Here is a 24,040-nt window from a genome sequence, read left to right as displayed (position 1 = left end):
ATTTGTGTGTTGGAACTTAACCTCCAAGGGTATCATATTAAGAGATAGGGTTCTTGGGAGGTGGTTAGGCCATAAGGGGCTCTGTACCCACAGTAGGATTAGTGCTATTAGAAGAGAGTTTAAGGGTGACAGTTTATCTCTGTTTGCTCTATGTAAGGAAACAGCGAGATAATGTTATCCTGGAAGCAAAGACAGAGCCCTTGGAAGACATAAAACCCTTTTGTGCCTTTGATCTGAGACCTCAGATTTCAGAAGTGTGTGAAACCAAGTTATGCTCTTGATAAATTACTTGTCTTGGCCATTTTGTTACAGTAGCACAAATGGACTAAGACACACGCTCCATAGGTACTTCAGAGAGCCAAGAGGTTGTGCTCAGTTGTTCTTAAACCTGAAGGTGAAACGTCCTTGGTGACCTCCCATGCCCCCTAAAGTTATGGCTTCAAGAAAGCCTACTTGGGTTTTTTATTATATTCAGAAGGAGATTATTATTGTCTCTGGGTGGCTTTATCTTACTTAATTTATCACTTGGACAGAAAATGCTTTGCACTAATATTTATGGTTCCATTCTTCTCTCTCCTGTTGTACCTGTTGATGATACAATAATGAACCAGCTGCTGTAACTGGTACAGCATTGAACAAAGGAGACAAACCATTACCAAAAGTAAAGATAAACAAGTAGGTTTTTAAAAAATTGATTTTCTTCCAAACTTAGAAAGTGCAAAGATGACTTTTGTGTGTGTGTGTGGGAGACAGAGGAAAGAAAATCAGCTGTGTGTTAAATCTCATAAAAATATTTTTAATTAATGGGACAATTTTTCACAAGGTAAAACAACTCAAAGCACTTGAAACAATGGAAACATTTTAAACATACCTTTATGCTACCTTGTCCTATAATGCTAAAGCATTGCAGCCTCATTAGAAATATGGTATATCTCCACTGCCTGCCTTGCAAGTGCAAGGACCGAGTTCGATCCCCAGCACACACACAAAAGAAATATGATATATCTTTTTCAAAAGGAAAGAGGAGCAAGAGATGAAGGGAGAGGGCAGGAAGAACAAGGAAAGGGAATGAAAAAAGGATTAAGATGTATTATGTACACGTACTAACTTCCCACAATGAATGCAATCGTTATGTACCGCAAACATGGCCAAAAGCAATTTCATTACTTTATCTTACATATAACATCTTGAGTCGATAGACTAGTCTAAAAAAAAAAATCCCTTAAGTGATATGCTCTAGAGAATCCAAAAGGATTATTTATAATCAAGTTCCTAGTAGTTTAATAATTTGTCCTACAAATTTGCTTAAAAGCATAACAAAATGCTTCTTTGCATTTGAAGAGAGGGAGACAATGTAGGCCCTTGTCCAGATCACTACATTTCAAGCTAGTGGAATCTGTATGGATAGTTAGATTTCTTCAGTAAGTGGTCTAATGTCCAAAAGGAAAAACAAAAGAGAGAAAGATTGTGTGTACAGCAAAAGATTAATTTTAAAGAATCAAAACAGGTGTATATTTGGCTGTCCTTGGTTCCTGTAAAGCAGCCATTGGTCTTCCTTATTTTGGTCTTCCTTAATCTCACCATTATATGAATCAATTAGAAGAGCAGGTGAGCAAATGGAATCAGAGGGACATAGCAGTTGTTACTATCTCCAGCATCTCTGGTTGCTAATGTCACATGAATAAAAGAGCTATTTTGGAATTTCCATCATCATCAGTTTACTAAACACCTAGTACAGAGTGTATTAGTTACCTTGAAGAGTAAAAGATAATAAGGTTAATGATGTGCAAAGATGTAAATGATAGACCATTTAATTTTTTTTTTAGGTTCTTCCTATGGAATTAATTTGTTAATTTTTGCTTTTGGTCTCTGAAAGTTCTCATTCATTTATCTTAAATATTTACACAATGCTATGCTAGGATTCAAAAGCAAGCGGGCCAGTAAGGTGGCTCTCTTTCTTTAGTGTTACCTAATGCAAAATGGGGTTTTAAAAAAACTTCCTTTTCTCCCCTCCTGCACATAGATTTAATTATGTTATGATTACAGTGACTGTCTGGTTAATAAAATCCCTTCCAGTTCTAACACCCTTGTTGACGTCATTTGAGCAACTGCACTAGCCTGAAGCCATATGTCTGTATTTTTCAGTTACATGATGCAATAAATTCCATTTGTGACTTAGCCAGTCACAAATGAGTTGGGTTTTCTCATAGTGTGTGTGTGTGTGTGTGTGTGTGTGTGTGTGAGTTAGGACCTTGGCAGTAGATGCATTGCTTGTTTAAATGAGTTACATGAGGAGATAGTAAAATACCAATTACAGAAGTGTGGGGAGGACTAAGGGAAACATGAACTACCAACAGCAGAGGGCCTTCTCATCCCTTAACCTGAGGTGACCAGGAGAGGAACTGGTTTCCCAGAACCAGGACTTGGGCAGAGCGCTGCCGTAGCTGCCGGAGAGAATTGCTTGGCACAAGCCGTGGCCTCTGTAAAGAAAGCAGGAAGGGGGTCAAAAAATCAATACTATTCCCCCATCTCCTCTTCTGCCACTTGATTGCCTCTTTCTGGCTCTCATGGGGTGAGCTGAGTGGGAGTCAGAGGGAAGGGAGGCTGTCTGATGTGGTCTTCTGAAGGCCACACTAAGCATGATAGGGCACCAAGCATAATAGAAGGGTTGGAGAGAGGCCCTTGAAAGATTCTGAACAACTGTCATCCTATGAGTCTAACATAATGCTTTACAAAGGAACTTGGTATACTAGATAATGGTTCCTACAGGAAGAATGACCACCATGATCATCACAACACATCGCCATTTTTTAAAATTATTCTATCACTCAATTTCATTTGTTGAGCATTTTTTGTTTGGGAAACATTGAAGTAGTGCAAAGAATTTAGAAGTCATAGTTACTGCTTTTAAGGTATTAAAACCCAGAAGAGTGAAATGAGATATTACAAATGAAAAACAAACTAAGGGGCTAAAAGAAAGTTTTTAAAAAACTTTCGGCTTGAGGTTGGGCCAATCAGTGTATCTGGGTTTCTTGACTACAGGGATTGGGCACAAGGTCCAAAAGACCCAGTGAGACAGAGTGTATCTCAAGACTTTGAATGTGTTGGAAGAAACATATGCTCTTCCGTTTAGCCCTGTGATTTGAGACTGTTAGGATTGGACTGTGACAATCTTATTACCCTAGGGTTGAGAGCCTCGGTTTGATCCACAGTATTGCAAAAGTGAACAACAAATACAAGGGAAACTTCTTTGTAAAGGAAGCAGAATAAAAGGTGTGCATGCGTGCGTGCGTGCGTGCGTGCATGTGTGTGTGTGTGTGTGTGTGTGTGTGTGTGACCCTGGGCTTCTTGGAAGTCATTTTGAAGATGAAGTTGAACACAGCACAAAGAGAAACTGGATCCTTGGTGATAGCGCTTGAACCATTAATTTGGGCCTTGCCTGAAGCCAGATGTCAAGACTTTTTGGCCACTAGATAAATATGTTTTTTTTTCTGATTTGAACTCGTTTGAAATGGGTTTTCTGTCATTGTTAGATGATAGAACATCCTAACTGATACAACACCTTAAAACAAGATAACTGAATGAACCATAGCCAGCCCTCTGTTCCCATGGGTTCTGCATTTGTGTATTCAACCAGCTGTGGATCAAAAGTGTGTTTAATAAAACAAAATTTTCATCTACATTGAGCATATGCAGACTTTTTTTGTGTCATTATTCTCTAAACAATTCAGTAGAATAATGTTATATACAACATTTACATGGTATTACATTTTATAAGTAATCTAGGAATGATTTAAACTGTACAAGAGATTGTATGTATACAAACTATGCCATTTATATCAAGGATTTTAGTTTAGTTTTGTTTTTTTTGAAACAAGTTCTTGCTATGCATTTCAGGCTAGCCTTGAACTATGTATCCCAGGCTGGCCTCAAATTTGTGGCAATACTCCTGCCTCACCCTCTTGAATGCCATGATTAGGGGCATATGCCATCACACCAAGCAAATCAGGAACCTTAGCATTGGTGTATTTTGGCATCTTGGAGATCCCAATGGATACCAAGGGAGCCGGTTCCCCATAGACATCAAGGGTTGAAAATACTCTGGTTTGTTTTTTTGTTTTTTTGTTTTTTTGGTACTGGGGATTGAACATAGAACCCTGTGCTTACAAGGCAGGTGGTGGCACTACTGAGCTAAATCCCTGGCCTGAAGGTACTGTTTTTAAATTAAAGATTGTAATATTCATGAAAGATGTTTGAAAATTTGTAGAATTATTGCATTTAATAGCATCTACCTAGTAGATTAAAAAAATATATAGTAGGTGCTATAGGCTCAGGTATCTCCTTTATATACTAATCTATGCATTTTTTAAAGGCTCTTATTATTCTTCATCTTAATTTTTTTTTTTTAGGCAGGGTCTCACTACTATATAGTTCTGGTTGGCCTCAAACTCACCCCAATCCTCCTGCCTACCGAATGCCGGGGTTATTAGCATCTACCACCACAATTGGCTATCTTAATTTAAAAAATAAAACCCTAATTCATGACTTGAATATTTTAGTGCTAATAACTAATATTCATAATAAATAACCCTATTTGTCCATTTGCTTTGGAAAGTTCTCAGGACTGAGAGTGTAGCTCAGTGGTAGAATGGTCACCTAGCATTCATAAGGGCCTAGGTTTGAACCCCAGTACTGCAAAGACAAACAAATAAACAAAAGGGAAACTTCTGTGTAAAGGAAGCAGCAATGCTTAGAATACTGTGGATGTCATTTCCAGGGCTTGGTGGGAATAGATAGAGCCTAGTAAGTAATGATTTGTTATACCTTTATTATGGAAAGAATCATCAGATTAGAATAAAGATGCCCCCCCTTTGTGCTTGCTTCAGCAGCACATATACTTGAATAAAGTTGCCTCCCCAAATCATCCAGGACTAAAGGTACTGCTTTTTGCTTCTGTTTAGAATTGTCCTGGAGTTGCTGATATCCCTCTCATCTCTGTACAACCTAAATGACCAGATGTAGGCTGATTTATTCTGTTCCCTGCCCTATGAATCTTTATTAATTTACTTATTCGATAAGTGAGTGGTTTTAATGACAGACCATTGGTGTTACTATAAAGTACAACCAGCCAATTTGATGATTTAGGAAAAGCTGAATAAGTACGGAAGAATTCTGAACCAATTGTTAGATTATGACAGTAATTTCAATCTTGTATAATAATTAATTACCTGATCATCATCTCATTCATAAAGAATAAACACCATAGATAAAAGTTCTTTTTACCTTTTTGAATGAAATGATTTCTATTTATTTGGTGTTTGAGGACCTAAATAAGTATGCGCCTGAAAAGAAAATGTTGCTATAATAAAGGACTGCATTTGAAGTCTTGAAAACATCAGAAAACCGTTCTCAACTAGTATTTATCAAATTATACCAGTGCTTTCTCTAAACACTTGTAATCTCTGTTTTGTAGAAGAAAGAAAACTGCCGAAGAGTTCTATTAACAAAGCCAAGCACAGCACTGGATTTGAAATAACTCCAGCAAACATTGTGCTTCCTGCACAGAACTTGCTGGATAACTCACACAGATGTCACAGAACAGGTCAACCATTCAGCAAATTATCAGCCTGCCCCATGGAGAAGGGCAGAAATGTCTACAATTCCCACATTTTGTAGTGTTCAAAGAGCAGTTGGATGACTTCTAGTCTATGCTCCAACGCACTTGTGGCACGGTCTACTTTTAGTCTGGTTAGTAACACAAGACTAAATTCTGCCTGGGAGATACTGATATTTACTTTACTTTTTCCCCCCTCAAACTTGGCTTAGGTAAGCACACCCAGACAGAAAAACAGACAGACAGAGACAGACAGACAGACAGACAGACAGACACACACACACACACACACAGAGGATTATTGCTGCTTACAAAACACTGATCACATGATCACCCCTTATTGATCAAAAACATTTATGGCAATTTCTTTCAAATATAAATGGTGTGTCCTTATTCACCAAATCTGGCACCAAGAGATTTCTGGCTCTTTCCCAAGGTCAAAATGACCGTGCAAAGTAAATATCTTGAAACCTTTCAGGGATGTAGGCAGCCACGACTTCCGGCACTGTTTCAGACGTGGCAAAGAAGGAAGTGATGAGTGTTGGATGTGAAGGGAGCATTTGGAACAGGATTAACACAACGTGGCATTTACTGCATTAAATTTAAAAATTTAAAAAATTCATCATATTTTAAAAATCACACTTGATATGCTAAAAAGGCAAGGATTAGTTAGGAATTGCAGTGATTAGCTTAATTTTATGATTGTAAAAAGATTGGCATCAAAAGGGTTTGACATAATCAGAGATTTATACATTTAAAATGGTTTGAAATAACCAAAAACTTATAAATTTTAGTTTATCTCCCTGCTCTCCCACCAAAGACTAAAGGCTAATTGCTATTAAAAAAAGATGCTAAAAGTGTTGAGCATGATGGAGCATGCCTATAATCCCAGCACTTGGGAGGCTGGAGTAGGAGGATTGCCACAAGTTCAAGGCCAGCCTGGACTGCATAGTGAGTTCAAGGCCAGCCAGAGGTTCATGGGGTGACCCTGTCTCAAAAAACCAAAAAGAAAAAAAAAAGGAAAACTTTTCTTATAGTAACAATATTTTTGAGGCCTTTACTATGATTTGATAGTAAATTCCTAACACTATGAAATAATCATTTGACTAAAGTCAATAATCAGTTTTATAAGCTTTTTGTAACTTTAGCTGATAAAAATCACCTAATAGGGAATGAGCCAAAGAGGGAAGTGTAATATAACTGAAGAGTAATTTTTTTTTTTTTGGTTTTTTTCTTTTGGTGGTACCAGGGTTCAAACTCAGGTCCTTGCGCTTGCATGGCAGGCGGCAGAACCACTGAACTAGATCCCCGGCTGAAGAGTAATTTTTTCAAAAAATGAGCACAGAGCAGGAGTAAGGTTAACTAAGCCCAAGAAAATCATCTTCACAAATAAGAAACTTTGCGTAGTTGGGGAGGAGGAGGTGCAGTTTGGAGGCCAATTCTCAGTGATACCCAAAGGAAAAGTGTGATGGATGCTGTGCAGTTGCTTGAGGCACAAGTTGTTCATCACTCTTAAGTCCTCAAACTGATGAATATCTGCACAGAGACTTGCCCACCTGAATAAATGCTTGATAAACTTTAAGCTAGGAAATTTCAGCTCTCAGAAAACCCCCCTGAAACTGGGAGAGGTCCAAGGAGATCACCCCACTGAAGTTCTTAGAAATATAACAGAAACTGATAACCTAGTCCAATAAGTTATGAACTCTATCATGGAGGTTGGGTTTATTAACTACCATGGAAAGCAAAGATTTGGAACAACTGTCCCTACGTACCAAGTCGGAAGAGCTATTCTTCAAAATTCTTGGACAGAAGAATGGACAAAAACCCTGTTCTGGAGCTGAAAAAAAGGACACTTGCTTCATTGTAGGGAAGAATGGGCGAAATTCAGAGACCCAGCTGCTGCCCTCAAAAAACTGCCCGTCAAGGCTGGGGATTTAGCTCAGTGGCACAGCACCTGCCTGGCAAAAGCATGACGGCCTGAGTTCCATCCTCAGTATCAAAAACAAAAACAAAACAAACCAAAAATGGTTGTTAAAAGGTGTGTGCAGGGGCAGCTGCTTTGAGGACTTTCAAAATATGAAATAAAGAATGTAGTCTCTGAATTTGGCATAATATCAAGAAAGAATCACTTAATGTATATCCATAGCTATCAAAGCTGTGTGTGGAATAACGTGATGAGCAAGAGGATAGAAGACCACGGGCTGAAGCCTGTCCCAGGGGCCCTTATCCTCAGAGGAGCCACAGCCACCCATATTGAGGAAGACGATGTTAATAATCTCCCCATTTATGATATGGTGATGCCCTTGCCTACTTTTGATGTGATCTACTGAAAGCATAAAATTAGTGAAGCCTACAGAGAAATCCTGACCACGGACAACCTTGATATTGACAACACGAGACACACAATTTGAGATCATTCCTTATCCTCAGAAAGTCAGCTGGGAAGTTGTTGCATATGATAACCCTACAATTCCACCTTTCAGCACTGGTCTGGACAACCTAGAAGGGAAACCACCACCAGTATTTGTTTCTGAAGGCAAATACAGGGGCTCTGAAAATAGATTTTTCACTTCCTCCTACTTATGCTATCACTGTCATCAGAGATGTACTAAAAATGGATACCAGCATCAAGAAACAGAAACAGCTGAACACAACCTGGCTCCAGTGAGGGGTGCTTGCATAGTCTACATGCAGACAAGTAAGCTCGCCCTTAAGGCAGAACACCCATATGGATAGTAAATCTTTACATAAAGGATTATTTGTATTTTTAAAAAGTTTTTATTAGTTAAGGAAATAATTTGCAGCGTGTGTACATATAAAAACCTGCCTCAAAAAAATAAATAAATAAAGAGCTGGGATGTAGCTCAGGGTGAAGGTCCTGGGGTTCAATCCCCAGTACCACTATCCCCCAAAAAGGAGTAATAGTTATTATGCAGTTCATGTACCCGATCCAGGTAAGCATTTCTATGCTGTTTAGTTTGCAGTCGCTTTTGCATTTATAGCATCAATGCCTTGCAGGACAGCTGCACTGATAAGGGCTCTTTTCTTCATGTAAACATGTAGCTGTGTTTATTGGTTAAGGTCTAATGTTTACTCTAGGTACCTTTTATGTTTGGAACTCTTTCCCCTGGACTGATATTTACCCTAAAATAAATAATGGCAGGGAAGAAGACTTTATACAAGGGCTCCTCTGTTAGCAGTGTGTACCCTTTATCACCCACTGCTTGGGTGTCCATCAGCATTACCTAGAGCGTCTCTGGTGTGAAAGCATCAATCTGCCTTCCAAAGTTGTGTCACCTAAATACCGATTTTTATTTTCTATCATTTCTAAAACCAAATGTAATAAATATTTTTAAAACCTGCTTTCTACTGATAATGTAAATAAATTAATTCTAAAACTAAATGAAAACAAGAATCTTGTCCGTGACCAAAGGGAAGAGGCTAAGTGCCCAAAGGATCCTCAGAAATGACGCTGGCACAGGCTGTGCGGTGATTGTGTGCATGGGCAGAGGATGGCAGAGAAGAGCCTCAGACAGCACAGCCCTCTGACTCTGGCTGGACTTGGCTCCCTTTGGCTTCACCCTCCCTCCAGGGCTCTCGTCAGAGAGGAAATGAAAGAATGAGGGGCGGGGCGACGCCCCACGGAGTGTGCACGACATCTGCCCTGCATCTGGAAGCAGACACAGGAGTGAAAGCAGGAACCCTGGACCCCCTCTGAGGGCCCCCACCACACGGCGGGGATGGAGAGAGGACTGACAGTATCATATTATGACAGATCCTTGTGCTTGTGAGGCAGGCCGGGGAACCACTGGGCTAAACCTCAGCCCGTGTCAGATTATTCCTAGCTGCCCTAAAGACCAAATGTCTTACACGTATAGTGGTCCTATCTGTACTATCTACTAATAGCTGGTTCTCCTCATCAGACTAATGAAAATTATGTATAGAGGATTTCTTTCTATTGCAGCGTATCCTGCTGTTATGCATTTATAAATTTTCATTTTATAAAGAAATGAGCACAGCTTAAAAGCATTCAGATTTTCATGTTTTCAAAATGGCCCCCGATGATGTTCCTGTGAACTATTCCCTTTACTAAATAGTTTAGCTTCTTTTAGCTGCACAGTGACATCCTATAGCTATTGTCAGACACACTGAAGACCTTGGAACTTGCATTACTTTATCTAAAGAGGAATTCATCTTCCAGAGGAAAGGCAGGTTAAGTATAAGAAAGTGACTACAATTCTCTATAAAACAAACCTTTCTGACATCTGTAATGAAATAACAGTTTATTCACCATAATAAGAAGTTGCATTTGATTCAAGTAAATTTTCAGTGTTAGTGAACAGAACAAAATATTTCTCACACTGTATTTAAATGGCAAATATGACCATTAAAATATACTGGGTTTTTAAGAACATTGGTATTCCCACATATTTGATATAATTCCTTCATAAATAGATTTTGTAAAACTTCTATTGTATAAAATTTCAGCTACATACAAAAATAAAGTGAAAAGTGGAGGGAACCTCGTGTACTCTGAATCTAGCTCAACAAGGGTCGACTCATGACCATACCTGTTTCCCTGGGACTCTCAATGGCTTACCTGCAGCCTCCCGCCCAGTGGAGTTTTAGAAGCAAATCAGTGTCGTGTTGTGGTTCGGGAAGTCATATTCCTTGGGCCTCTTTCATTCCTATCCATCTTTCTGGCTGTGCTTTTCTCAGGACTATTTTTCATGACTGGTATGCAGCTAGTAACCTTAAGGAATGAAATCGCTTCTCTTTCCCAGCCTTCTGTACCCACTCTCACCCCAGGACAAAGAGCAAGCTTGTTCACTGCTTGCCATAAAATTGGTGGGGTTTCCCCTCTGCCTATCTCTCAGCAAGGAAATTAAGACAGTAAATTAATAATTCACAAGTGAATTTGTTGGTATAATATACTTTTATGTTGCAAAAAAACCCCTGTGGTCTTCATAGTAAAAATAAAAGAAAGCAAACAACTAAATTAGCATGGCTTGTGGGAAAGTGACTTCAGAAGCCCACCTTCTAAATCAAAAGTACATGTGGGTAGCATGGTATTTGTGCTTGTTAAATATGATTAATTTTAGTTTTCTGTTGCTGTGAAACAGACTACTCCAAAACCTAGTGGCTGAAAACATCACCCACTTAGCCCAGTTTCTGTGATTTGAGAATTCAAGAGCGATGAGCTGTGAGCCTCTGGATCAGGGTCTCTCCTGAGCTACCATCAAGCTGTGGGCCAGGGCTGCAGAATCTGCCCCTACCTGAAGGGTACGTGGCTGCTGCAGGCCTCAGAAGATCCACAGCCAAGTTTATCATGTGGGCCATCACACAGGGTTGCCTGGGCACGGAGAAGCTGTCTTCCCCAGAATGAGCAATCCAAAGAGTGTCAGAGGGCCAAGCCAGAAGCCACAGAAGGGACTTCCCATAATCTTCCACGTTCCATTTAGTGGAAAAGACAAAATAAGTCCAGCCTACCCTCAAGGGGAGGGGCTACATCAGGGAAAGAATTCCAGGAAGAAAGATTGTTGGAGACCATAGGAGAGGCTGCCTGCTACAGTTTGTTCATTTTAACAGTTTTTTTTTTTTGCACCAGGAATTGAATTCAGGACCTTGTGCTTGATAGGCAGGTGCACAGTTTGTTCATTTTAAATGAAAAAATATTAAAAATACAAAATACATTCTCATGGTTAAAAATTCAAAATGTTGCCAGGCATGGTGGTGCACATCTGTAATCCCAGTACTTGAGAGGCTGAGGCAGGAGGATCACCATGAGTTTCAGGCCAGCCTGGACTACGTAGTGAGTTCATGACCAGACTGAACTACATACTAAGACCCTGTCTCAAACAAACAAACAAATAAATAAAACAAATAAACAAAAACAAATAGTCTAAGGGGGTGTATGGGAAAACGTCTTCCCCATACCCCGTCAGCCAGTTCCTTCCTTGAGCAAAATTTTTTGTGTTATCCTTTCAAGAACCATTCTGTGAAATATTAGGTTGGAAGAGTGGGAAAGAGGCTTTAATCTCTCCCTCCCTCTTGCCACTTCAAACGTGTTTTGCAAAGATACCTCCTTGCTCTTCCCTTGGATAAAATCTGAGCTGAATACTATGACTTTTCATGTCCCTGCCACATAACGAGTCCTTCAGTCATAACATAGTTTCATTTCAGAAGTAAAAACACCTACTCCTGAGTAATACACCTGCAAGAGTGGAGCCTTAGGGTTGAGGCTTCCCCTGCTCCCAGCTGGGCCAGCTTCAAGCTGGAGGCGAGTGTGAGGAGGAACAGTGCAGTCCTGGGGTCAGCTCTTCTATCTCTACTGTGTCCTTCTCCCCTTCTCTTCTGCTTTCTATGGACCCCAGCCTTTGTCTCTGTCAGGAGTAGGGGGGTGGGAAACAAGTGAAATAAGGAACTTTTTTTTTTTTTTTTTTCAGTTTAAGCTCTTTTGGTTTTCAACTGAATTGGCCAGCTTCAAGCTGGAGGCGAGTGTGAGGAGGAACAGTGCAGTCCTGGGGTCAGCTCTTCTATCTCTACTGTGTCCTTCTCCCCTTCTCTTCTGCTTTCTATGGACCCCAGCCTTTGTCTCTGTCAGGAGTAGGGGGGTGGGAAACAAGTGAAATAAGGAACTTTTTTTTTTTTTTTTGTCAGTTTCAGCTCTTTTGGTTTCTTCAGAGGCTTCCTCACAGGCACATCAAACTGAGGCTTTCTTGATGTTTGCAGATTCTCTCCCTCCAGCGACAATTCTGCAGCCTCTTGGTGCTAGGGTCACTGCAGCCCTGGCAGGAAGCTGGGTGTTTGGACCTTTAACAGCCCTAAGAGGGCCGGATTTCTCTCACCTCCATTCTGTCCTCTCACATGCCCTTGCTAATATTCCTAGTTTTTGTTGTTGTTGTTTTTGAGAACTGGAGAAGACTGTTTTTGGTTCAATTTCACATACTATCTTGCTCAGTTGTTTTAGCAATTATTAATCCCGAGAACAAGGGATGCTCAATGTATTACTCCATGAATTAAAACCCCAAAGAGGGAATGTATCTGCTGGTTGATCCAATGCTTGTCTTGTATGAGTAGGAAGTGAAAGAATTTTCTTGTAGAGCACACTTCTCACATGCTGAGACACCTTTGAAGACAAAATAATTATAGTAATTAAGTCTGTGAATTCTTTCAATAACCTAGTTTAGCCACAAACGATACAAAGGCTGACATAATTGTCAGCATGAAGCACAGAGTTGTTGGGGGGTCACAATTCTAGTATGTGGTGGGCTTTTGTTTTTCTCAGAATCAGATGGGATTTACAGCTTTAAAACTGGGTATCAGGGTGGCTCTGACTTCTAATTTCCCTGCCTGGTTTGCCATAGTTCACTTGGACTTAGTGATTTCCCTTTAAGTTTACCCCATCTGGCCCTGCTGTTGAGGTCCCACAAGAGATCCCACAGACATCCCAGCACCTCCATTAGCAGCCAACCAGTCCTTCTCCTGACCGAGGCTGGAATTCTTTCGGTAACTTTCTCACCCTGCAGATCTCCCTGCAGGGAGATAGAAGCCAGACTGCTTTGGGATCCTACACAGGGCTTCCGTTGCCTTTGCTACAAAGCTGACCGTGGATGGAACCCAGGCCTTGTTGTCACAGCTCAAATTGCAAGTTGCTTCTATTCTGTTAATATATTGGAGTTCCTAAATCCCAGTACATTTTTTCTTTCTCCTACCCCTTTTCTTTTATGCCCCATGCCCATCTACCTTCTGAGTTTGTGTTCAGGGGATAGACTTAGTTCCGCAGAGATTTTCCCCTCAGTTTCCATTTTGGAGGTTGAGATGTTGTTGTCTTAACCAGTGATGAACTCTTCATTCCTGTTCACCTAGAATTCCAGATGCTACTCAGAGGCTTCCAAATCTGCAGCTTCAATTCCCCATCTCCAGGACCCTATGACTACCCTGTTGGATTGATGTCTGGCGTTAACTGAGCCTTTCTCACAGTTTCCGTGGGAGGCCTACCCTGTCAGGCTGGTAAATGGCACCTGGGATACAGCAGCTAGGCAGGGCTTGGGAAGTGTGTGTGCTGTCAGACGGGAGTCCCAAAATGAGCGATAAATCGAAGCCAACTCCATTTGAAAAGAAATCTCACGAAGTGTCATTGTAAGTATGCCAAGATATATAGTTTTCTCAACTAAAGGAAAAGAAATCATTTAAAAAACATTTTACCAATGTTAATTTCTAAATTTCGATCAGTGTGCCATGTTATGTGGAATGTTAACTTTGGGGAAAGCTGGATGAACTCTCTGCATTATCTTTGAAATTTCACTGTGTCTAAAATTATTCCAAAATAAAAAGTTAACAAAAGGGAACATTAAAGCACTTACTTTAGAAAGAAGGAATTTCTCTACCTTAAAATTTTTAGACAAATTAAAAAATGAATTTTGAAGGACATTCTTAAACCTCAGCTCCTGGCATAAACATATATTATAAATAAATACAGTTCTATATAAATCCTGGGACAAATTTTTAATTTCTGCTTTTTAATTTCACTTTTAGGAAAGCTTTTTTTTTCAAAAAATAATTATTGACCTATTATGGATCTTGCATGTTCAAAGGAGCCATCAATCTACAAAACATAACAAGCCCTTTTCTCAAGAGCGTTCTAATGGGGTAAAGGGAAATCAACCATAAACAATGAACATAACAAATGAGTAAGGGTTACATTTATGACTGAAGAGGATGGGTGCTAGGAGGGGAAAGGGAGAGCAGGAAGAGGGATCTCAGGGGTGTGTCTGGCCAGTGTACAGTTTTCGGTAGACTGATCAGAGAAGCCTCAGGGAGAAGGTGTCCAGAGCAAGGATGAAGACAAGGGCCAAAGAGTGAAGACTTCCGGGGAAGAGCATCCTGGGGAAAGGAAACAGTCAGTGGGAAGGACCCAGCATGAAGCATGCCCTGGCACTCAAGGAGCAACCTGGGGAAGTGAACAAGAGCAGAGGTGGGAAGGAGAGAAGGCGGAAGGCGAGGCCAGGTGAGTGAAGTTGGCAGTGGGCTGGGAGGAAGGCAGTGACACAGGGCTTTGACTCTGAAGGAAATGGGGGACTATGCAGGGTTTTGAGTGGAAGCGTGACATGATTTATTTTGTGTTTTAAGAAGACTGCTATTTCTCCAAGCTTCTACCGTATTTCCCCATAGGTTCTACCATAAGTACATAGTTGCGTGAAATCACCATACCTGAGATTGAATTTTTAGTCCTGGCCCCAGCTTCAATCCCATGGTGCCTCGAAGATGCTCCTCTGTGAGTAATGGCAAAATTTCTCCATCAATTGCATGATCTTTAAATATCTTATAAAAAAAACAACACAAAAGATGTTGGCTTTGTCCAAATTTTTTTAAAGTTATTTTATTTACAGATATTTATTTTATGTAGAAATGTTCAGGTAGCTTGAGGATATCACACGTTTCTTATTTTTATTGCATTTATATTTTGTTGTGGTGGTAGGAATTGAATGCAGGGACTCATGCAGGCTAGGTAAATGCTCTACCATTGAGCTAAGTCCTTGGCGCAAAACTTATTTTTAGTTGCACTGTTTTCTGTGCTCCAGTGGCATATTATTTGTGCTCGTTAATAACATCTAGAGTAGGCTGTTCTCTGCTTACATAACTCAGTTCCAATCTGGAATAGCTATTGTTTGAGGGCAGGGTATGTGTCTTATTTGCCTATGTAACCCTATGCAGTGTCATCTATGTGCAATACAAAGATGTGCAGTAAACATTGCTGGATTGATTGATCAACAGGAAAATACTCTGAGTAGAGGAATGTGGGTAAAAAGTTTAAGCTGTAATTGATGGGAGATTCTAGTCAGAGCTCAGGAAATCAGAATCCTGATAGAAATGCTGTCAGTAAAGACCAGGTTCAGGAGGTTTTTGCTGGGAAGGGCAGTATTGGCTGTTGGACTCCAGACAATGTGCGCTATGCCTTGGCAGAAAATTTGTCTGCGTTTTGCTCTTGTGCAGAGACTTTGGCTAGACTGAGATTAAGGGCAGCAGACTGATTAATCTTGCAAAAGAAATTTCAAAACAGTCTAATGTTGAGGCTGTGGCATGTTTACTGTGGGGGCCTTGTATCCACATTTATGTTGAGAATCAAAAGCAAAGAGCTGAGCAGAAAGATTTAAAGCATTTTTTTGAGTTTGGCCAGAAAGGAAGCTCTGTAAAGTTGTGTCCTGCAAAGATGGGACAGAGGAGAAATTGATCTCTGAAAAGACTAGTGAGAAAAAGCCAAGTGTTTCAGAAGAGGACAATACAAAGGTGGTATGAGGACATCACGAGAACTGGCAGGACTCCACCCTTTGTAGCCTCTAAATTGCAAAAATGAAAGACTTTGCCTTGAGAAGAGAGCCCCAGAGCGTTATGTTCCAGAGTGGCAGCAGCCTGGGGAAGTTGCTCCTTGGGATTTGGTTCATAGGCACTCAGCCTCCACAGCCAAGAAAGAAGGACGCCTGGCTTGTGCTCTAGCTGGCAGCAGACCTTGGTATCACTCATACGGTGCTGGTTTTAAGTGCATGCTAAATGCAAGAGCTGTGGGTTTGGGAAGGCTCCCACCCCGATTACAGAAGGTCTGAGAGGCCAGGCAGTGTGCTCCAGAGAGGGCAGTGTGTGAAGCTGGGAGTGTGAAGCCAAAGGTACTGTGGAGACCCAAGAAGTTTGGAGAAGCCAGGAACATTGATTGTGTGAGGAAGACTGCAAGGAACAAGCAGAGATGGCCCAAAAGAGAAGTCATAAGAGCTACGACCATGGGCAATGCTGTAGGGGCAGAGCCACTGAAGAACTTTGGAGTTCACAACTTGCCACAGAATGCTGTGTATTTTATTTATTTATTTATATTTTATTTTTCAGTACCGGGGATTGAACTCAGAACCTTACACCTGCGAAGCAGGCAGTGGAACCACTGAGCTAAATCCCCGGCCCTGCAGTGTTATTTTAGACATGGAACTACACGATTTAGTGTTTGCCCTGTTGAATTTTGGTCTTGCTTTGTTCCCTTTCCTTCCTTATTCCCTTCTTTGTGCTTTTTGGAATGGAAGTGTCTATCTCGAGCCATTGTATGTTGGAGCTATTTAAATTTCCTTTCATCTGCACAGGGGCTCACAGCTAAGATTTTTGCCTTAAATCTCAAAGGAGTTTTTGGATTTGGGCTTTTCAGCAATTCTGAAACTGTTAGGACTTTGGCAACTCTTAGAGCTGGACTAAATGCCTTTTACATAAGAGATGCACATGAGTCTTTGGGAGGTCAGTGTGGAGTCTTATGGCTTGTATCTAGGTGTTCCCCCAAAACTTCATGATGTCATAGGTGGGCCTTTTCAAAAGTGGCTGGATTTAGGGTGTGTGATGCTGAGACCAAGGATGTGATGCTGGAATTGATTCATGGTTCAATGCTAGGATTAAGGTTGTGAACGCTGCCCACCTATAGCCTAGATAAAATATGAGACAGACAGAAGGCTGCTGTTGTCACTTGCTGTTTGCTGCTTGTCTTCTGCTTTCTTATGCCTGCTTTTTGACCCCCCATCTGCCATGCCACTCTTCCTTGGAGCCGGCTGATTATGGACTGAAACCTCTACAAACTATGAGACAAAATAAACCCTTCCTCCCTTAACTTTAGGTGTTGGATATTTTGCCTCAGTAACACAAAAAACAAGTAAGGCATAGACCAATGTTGTCTCTTGACTTAGATGCAGTGTCTTCTGTCCACTGCCTAGATAGATGTGCATATGGTAAGGAGAGGAGAGGAAATTCGGGTGAAAGCGGTCACCCTTGACCTTTCCAGCAGGGCCTGTTTGTTCTGATTCATTGTGGATGTTTCCATGCCTTCCTTTTTCCAAAACCTGGGAAGGCTGCTGATGCACAAAGGTTCCAGGAAGATAAAGAGATAGATATGAAAAACAGGACAAGAGGCCAGGCGTGGTGGCGCACGCCTGTAATCCCAGCACTCAGGAGGCTGAGGCAGGAGGATCGCTGTGAGTTCGAGACCAGCCTGGGCTACATAGTGAGTTCCAGGTCAGTCTCAACTATACAACGAGACCCTGCCTCAAAAAAACAAAAACAAAACAAAAACAAAAACAAAAACAAAACAACAACAAAAAAAACAGGACAGGTTGGTAGGACCACAGTGTTATGATGTCCAATGTCAACCTGCCTAGCAATCCTTTCATGTCCACTCATGAGTTATCTCTCCTTCTGTTTTTAAGTCTTCTCTACCTTCCTCCAAGTTTAGACCCTACAGAGTTCTTCCTCATTTTCAGCAGATCACAAAATTTCCTAATTTAAAAGAAAAGAAACCAGTAGATAATAACTCCCTCTAAATATGAACCTAAAAACTAATATTTTCTCCCACTATCCTGTTTAATGGAAGAGGGGTCTCTCTGTTATTTAAAGACAGTCTCTCCCTCTTTACAGGGGTCTTTATCCTCCCACCCCAATACACACACATTTTGGAGCCTCCCTTAATAGAATATCTCTTTTGTTTCCAATCTGTTCTCTTCTGCTGGCTTTTCCTCATTAGCATGTAACTAATTTTCCTCTATCATTAAATGAATAAAAGCAACAACAACAACATATACTCCATATCTAGATTCTTCTCGTGTCTCTTTTCCCTCCACAGCCGCATTTTTTTCTTCTTTTTTTTTTTGAGACAGGGTCTCACTATGTAGTTGAGACTAACCTGGAATTCACCATGTAGCTCAGGCTGGTCTCAAACTCACAGCAATCCTCCTGCCTCAGCCTCCCGAGTGCTGGGATTACAGGCGTGTGCCACCACTCCCGGCCACAGCAGCATTTCTTAAAAGGGGTTGGATGCATTCCTGCTTGTTCTTACTTCCTGGTCATTTGTCCGTTTCAGGGGTCTGACTCCTCTGCCCCTTCCATTAAACCTGCTGTCCTCAGCCTTCCTGGTGTTTCTGCTGTACTGGACACTGGGCATTTTGAAGTTTTTGTTTCTTCTATTTGTTAAATTCTTGGTTGTATTTCACATTGTTCACAGCTCCTTCCTCAATATGAGAATCTACCTGCTGAAGGCTCCCTAGTACATAATCATTAGTTTAGAAACTAAGTTCTATCAGTTGTGGCCCTTAGGCAGTGTTCTTATCAGCCTGCCCTACTGCTCCCAGACTTGCCCTCTGGCCTTGTTCCTTTCAGTCCATTTTCACAAAAGCAACCTGAGTGATATTTCTCAAGTATAAAGCAAATCATGCATGCTTAAAACTTTCACTGCTGCTAGAATAAACCCATAATCCTATCCTAGTCTTCAAGTCTCCTTGTGATCCTGCCCTTTCTATCTCCAACCATGGTAAACTCTCTCTGGCTTCTAGTCCTAACTTTAAAGTCCCTGTGTAGCATCCAGCCCCCTTCGTTTCCCTGCCTTCCCATCCAGTCTTATTTTAGAGGCCTTTGTCTCAGTAGGCCATCATTTCCTCCTGTGTGTTCCCACCCTGCCGTGGGCTCCCCTCTTACAGCACGCCCTAGGCGATGTGACCTCAAGTGCTGGTTCCCTCTTTTGGTACCAGGGATCGAGGTCCAGACCTTCTGCTTGCAAGGCAGGTGGGGGGAACCACTGAGCTAAATCCCCAGCCCTGGTTCCCTCTTTTCGACTACGGGCTCCATGAGAAGAGGATACACATGCATCATGTTAGCCCTATTCAGCCCCTGCCTCGGAGGTCTGTGTCTCACCAGCTGAAAAATAGAATCTTTTTGGAAATCTCCTGTACCAGCAGCTGTGTGGTAATAGAGTCAGGTCATTTACAAACTTTATTTATTCAAGTAATTATTTCTTTTCCTATTTCAATTAAGCAAATCATAGAATAGGTAATATAATTAATTGAACTTAGGCCTAAGTAAAAAAAAGTTGGCTGATGGGTACAGCCTCATCTTGGGGAAAGTGTCTCTGAAATATTGAAAACAGGTTAAGTATCTCTTTTGGGAACTCCTGACCAGTTTGAAACTGTACCGAGTCTGCTTTAGATATTATTGGTTTGACTTATGAATTCAGCTATTGACTAAGATTGTGAATCACTCCAAAGTCGAAGTGTGAATTGCTGATTGACCTTTCAGCTGGTGTACAGAGAGAGACTTTCCTGTGCCAACGGTCACAATTGAAGTCTCACTGACTGATGAGTTTGTGAGGTCTCTATAGCAAGGAAACACTGCAGCTGAGGAGCTATGACTCTGCAACCTTTCTCCAAGAATCAAGTATTAGCAAGATAATGCAAGTGGCCTCTTAACCACGACCTGCAAGATAGCACAGACACCTTGTTAACTGTGACCTGACCTTCACAAGTATACATACTTACTCCCTTTTCCAAGCCTGGTTCATGAAGTGCATTAATTCTGCTATTCCCTCTGTCTCCCTTCACACCCCCTTGCTATGCTGTATAATCATAAATACTGACTAATCTAGTGCTCCTTGCCTTAGCCACAACAGAGCTAAAATCAGGTGGTCATTAACCGGGAGAGAGCTAAAGATCAACTTCCGGCCCACCAAGGAATGAGCTGTCATTAGCCTGACTAATTAGGCTATCAACCTGACAGCTTGAGAACTTTTGGGGAAATCATGTGGCCCAGTATCCTCAGTGCAGAGTGGCTGCGATGAGAAGAGACAGATTTGTGGTCCGCATACATATTTTCTAAGCACTTTATCTTTTAGCCAGCTTGTTGCTCAGTTTACTTGGCTACAAAATAGTGTTATACAATTTCTGCAGAATTCTGGTACAAGTTATATTTAGAAGATAATCTAAATTATAAGGACAGATCAGACAACACTGTTTCTCAATTAAAGAATTTATTACAAAAATATACTCAAAATACTCCCCTCAAAATACTCCCCTCAAAATACTCCCCTCAAAATACTCCCACTTACTTTGAACACATCTAACCCCTCATTCTTGTCATTTTCTGAAGCAGTCCTGGAAGTTCCCTTTCATGTCTTTGTTGCGATCAAAAATTCGGTGAACGCCGCTGCCGACTGCCTTCCAAAGGAAAAGCAGGCTCGTAACAACGTTACGGTGCACCCTCATTTACCTTATTCTTCAGACCCGGCACCATGCTACTTCTGGCTCTCCATCAAAGTCAAAATAACCACAAGTGGTAAACATTTTGAATCAATTCAGGACACTGAGGCAGCCATGACAGTGCCATCAATGGCACTCATGAAAGAGGACTTCCAGAACTTCCTCTTTAGAAAATGGCAGGATGATGGGATGAGCGTGTTCAGGGTGAGGGGGTATCGGGTGGGGGATTAATGGTCATGTGGCTTTTACTGTAATGTACTTTTGAAAAAAACATAAACATTCACCATTTTTTCAAGTGTATTTTCAGTGACAGTCACACAGTCCAAGCTTCACAAAGAGTCGGTATTATTAGCTTTTTTTTTTTTTGATACCAGGGATCCAACTCAGGTCCTTATACTCGCGAAGCAGGCGGTAGCACCACTGAGCTAACCCCCTGGCCTTGTATTATTAGCTTTTATAAGTGAGCAAGCCCATGTACAAACTGTTGAGTTACCCAAGACACACAGTAAGATAACTTGTGAAATGAGCTATTTTTCATGATTCTCATCCGGATGTTTCCTTCCAAATCCAATGGCTATGCAGAACAAGACATACTGATGACATTGGCTAATTATATTGGTGGTGGAAATTTCACCTCATTTATCTTTCCTTTGCAGGGATCCCAGTGAGCAATGACGGGAATGTGTAAACGTCCAAAGGAGAAACCGGTGGATAAATTTTCAGGAGGTTGGCAGCCAGAACTGAACTGTGTGAGGGCCTAAATCCCAGCTATGGCGAGTGTACAGCGGAATTGGGACAAGGACACAGAACCCTTGTCCCTGAGATGTGTCCCCTTCATTTTCATCAGATCAGTTTGGGCCACGTGTGTTATATAAATGTGCACATATTTTAGTAAGTTCAGTTATTTTTAGAGATAGAACATTTTACATGCTGGATTCTTTGAACTAGTCATTGAGTAAATCAATGTGTTTCAGGGCCTCCTAAATAGCTGTACCTAAATATGTGACTCACCAATCCTCTCCCTATGTCTCTTTAGAGAGTTCACTTGTGGTGTGGGAGCTTTGGGTTTTAGTTGTGGTCTTTTAAAATTTTTGTTCCTCTGAATTTCTTGTTTTACCTGCAGGAGGCAGGGAGGTGGTGGTGGGGAGAAGACAGAAGGGAAGGCAGTGGATGTAACTTCCACAGGTCCTAGGGGCACATCCGCCTTTGTAAAGAGGTGGCTGTCAGCAGGAGCTGACAGACATTTTTCGCGGAGGTCCTCCTGAGAGTTGTGTGCAGACCCCGCTGCTTCAGGGCTTTCTCACTGGGGTGGGACCAGCACTGGGACCGCACAGTAGTGCAGCTGAGCCTCACGATGTCACCTGCAGTGGCTCGGAGGGAGGGAGAAGACTTTGAAATGTGTTCCTCTCAAACATATTTGAGAAACACTTAGAAATAATGGATATAATTTCGGAGGGGTGCTGCCGTCCTGATGGCGAGAGTGCATCAGCGGAGTTTGGGGGATGCGTGTTTAGGAGACTTCTGTGCCTCCCTTGGACTTCGCGCCATTAACCTTCACTGTCAAGTGGACTGGATTAGGAAATTCCTGGGGAGGTGATTCGATCCCATCGCAATCAAATGGGCTGTTAGGGCCTTGGAGAGGAAATGGGGCATGGGGGTGTGACTGGGGTCTGTATCTGGTCCCTGGCTCCTTTCTCTGACTCCAACCCACTCTGCTTCCCAGCCACCAGAAATGAACAGATTTCCCCTACCATCCCCTCTGCCATGATGTCTCTCTGCCTTGGAGCTGCCAGTCAAGGGAACCTTCTCTCACTGGAAGCTGAAACCAACCTCTCTGCCTCTAAGTTGCAGGTGTCAGGTATTTTGTCCCAGCAATGGAAAGCTGGCCGGTAAAGATTCTAAAGTGTAAAACAGATGTAATGTGATTGCAAGGGTATTTATTGTGAACTGTACTTTTATACCTATGCATCACTGATAAAAAGTAATCAAAGTTCCAATAAATGTAACCCACCAACGTCAGCAATCACGCGCTTTGACCCAAGGGTTGCTTTTTTTCTGCTATCAGAATTTAGTATTTTCTTCCCATTTCCCAATGTCTGCTGTACATTTCAGTCCTCATTTCTACTCTCAGTTTCTCACACCCATACCAGAATTTAACTTCATTTACCTGTGGTTGATGTGGCACTTGGCAAGTGGTATAGATAAATTTTTAAAGTGACTTATGCATGACTAACAATCAACAGTAAAAAATTGTCCATTGTGCAGGAGAACATAAGCAAAAAAAAAAAAAATGGATCATGCAAATGATGAGATCAACATTTATTGAGTACTTAAAAGGAACAAGGTTCTCTTTCACTCTCTCTCTTACACTCTTGCTCTTCCTCTTGCTCTCTCACTCTCTTTTTTAGTTTTTTTTGTCTGTTTGTTTGTTTAAACAGGGTCTCACTATGCAGTTTAGGCTGTCCTTGAACTTACTATCTAGCCCAAGCCGGCCTGGAACTCACAGTGGTCGTCTGGCCTCAGCCTTCTGAGTGAGGAATTACAGATGTGCACTATCACACCCAGCAAACAGACTCTCTTTAAAGCTCATAAGCCTTTAAAATGTATTATTATTATCTTCATTTTTTTGGTGATTAGAAAGAGGCACAGTGAAGAGAAGCAACTTGTTCTAGGTCACATATCTAGAAAATGGAAAAGTCAGGATTTGAATTTGTATTTTCTGGCTTCAGAAGCCATACTCTTTTTTTTTTTTTTTAGTACCAGGGCTCAAGCTCAGGTCCTTGCATTTGCGAGGCAGGTGCTGGAGCCACTGAGCTAAACCTTGGGCCCCAGAAGCCATATGGTTTTCGTATTTCACAAAACTGAAATCTATAGCTGGGTGTGGTGGCACATACCTGTAATCCTATCATTCAGGAGGCTAAGGTAGGAGGTTTGCCCCAAGTTCAAGGCCAGCCTGGGCTACATAGTGAGCTCATGGCAAGCTTGAACTACAGAGCAAGACCTTGTCTCAAAACAAACAATCAAACAAACAAACACTGAGATCTGAAAAATGTCAGCTCTAGTACCAGTTAATGATAATACAATTAAACTGGTCAGAGCAATGCATGATCAAATCCCAGCATTTGAGAGGCTGAGGCAGGAGGATTGCTGGGGGTTCAAGGCCAGCCTGGGCTACATAGTGAATCCATAGCCAGCCAGGAATACAGACTGTCTGTCTTAAGACAAACAAACAAACAAACAAAAAACCCCAATTTGCCAGGGATTTAGCTCAGTGGTTTGGTGGCCTGCCTTGCAAGCGCAAGGACCCTAGTTTGATCCCTGGTACAAAAAAAAAAAAAAAAAAAAAAAAAAACACAATAAAAAAAATAAACTTTTTTTTTTTTTT

The 24,040-nt window shown here is 41.4% G+C and overlaps 1 protein-coding gene and 1 pseudogene across 1 annotated transcript in view; one reads left to right on the top strand and one right to left on the bottom strand.

Moving 5' to 3' along the window:
- The first annotated feature begins 7,149 nt into the window (after positions 1–7,149).
- Positions 7,150–8,282, top strand: LOC104867907 (annotated as a pseudogene).
- Positions 8,283–12,590: 4,308 nt separating this feature from the next.
- The window catches only part of Samd7 (sterile alpha motif domain containing 7), a 19,645-nt gene continuing 8,195 nt past the window's right edge, over positions 12,591–24,040 (bottom strand). Inside the window, exons 6-7 of the mRNA XM_010632357.1 lie at positions 14,828–14,938; positions 12,591–12,743 (exon numbers count right to left, since the gene is read on the bottom strand). Of these exons, the coding sequence (XP_010630659.1) occupies positions 12,591–12,743; positions 14,828–14,938 (264 nt within the window). The remainder of the gene's footprint in view (positions 12,744–14,827; positions 14,939–24,040) is intronic.

This window comes from Fukomys damarensis, unplaced genomic scaffold (genome assembly GCF_012274545.1).
Source record: "Fukomys damarensis isolate Sample0158 unplaced genomic scaffold, DMR_v1.0_HiC HiC_scaffold_12, whole genome shotgun sequence".
Lineage (NCBI taxonomy): Eukaryota > Metazoa > Chordata > Mammalia > Rodentia > Bathyergidae > Fukomys > Fukomys damarensis.
The sequence above is the reverse complement of the archived record's forward strand: the minus strand, read 5'-3'. Positions and strand labels throughout refer to the sequence as shown.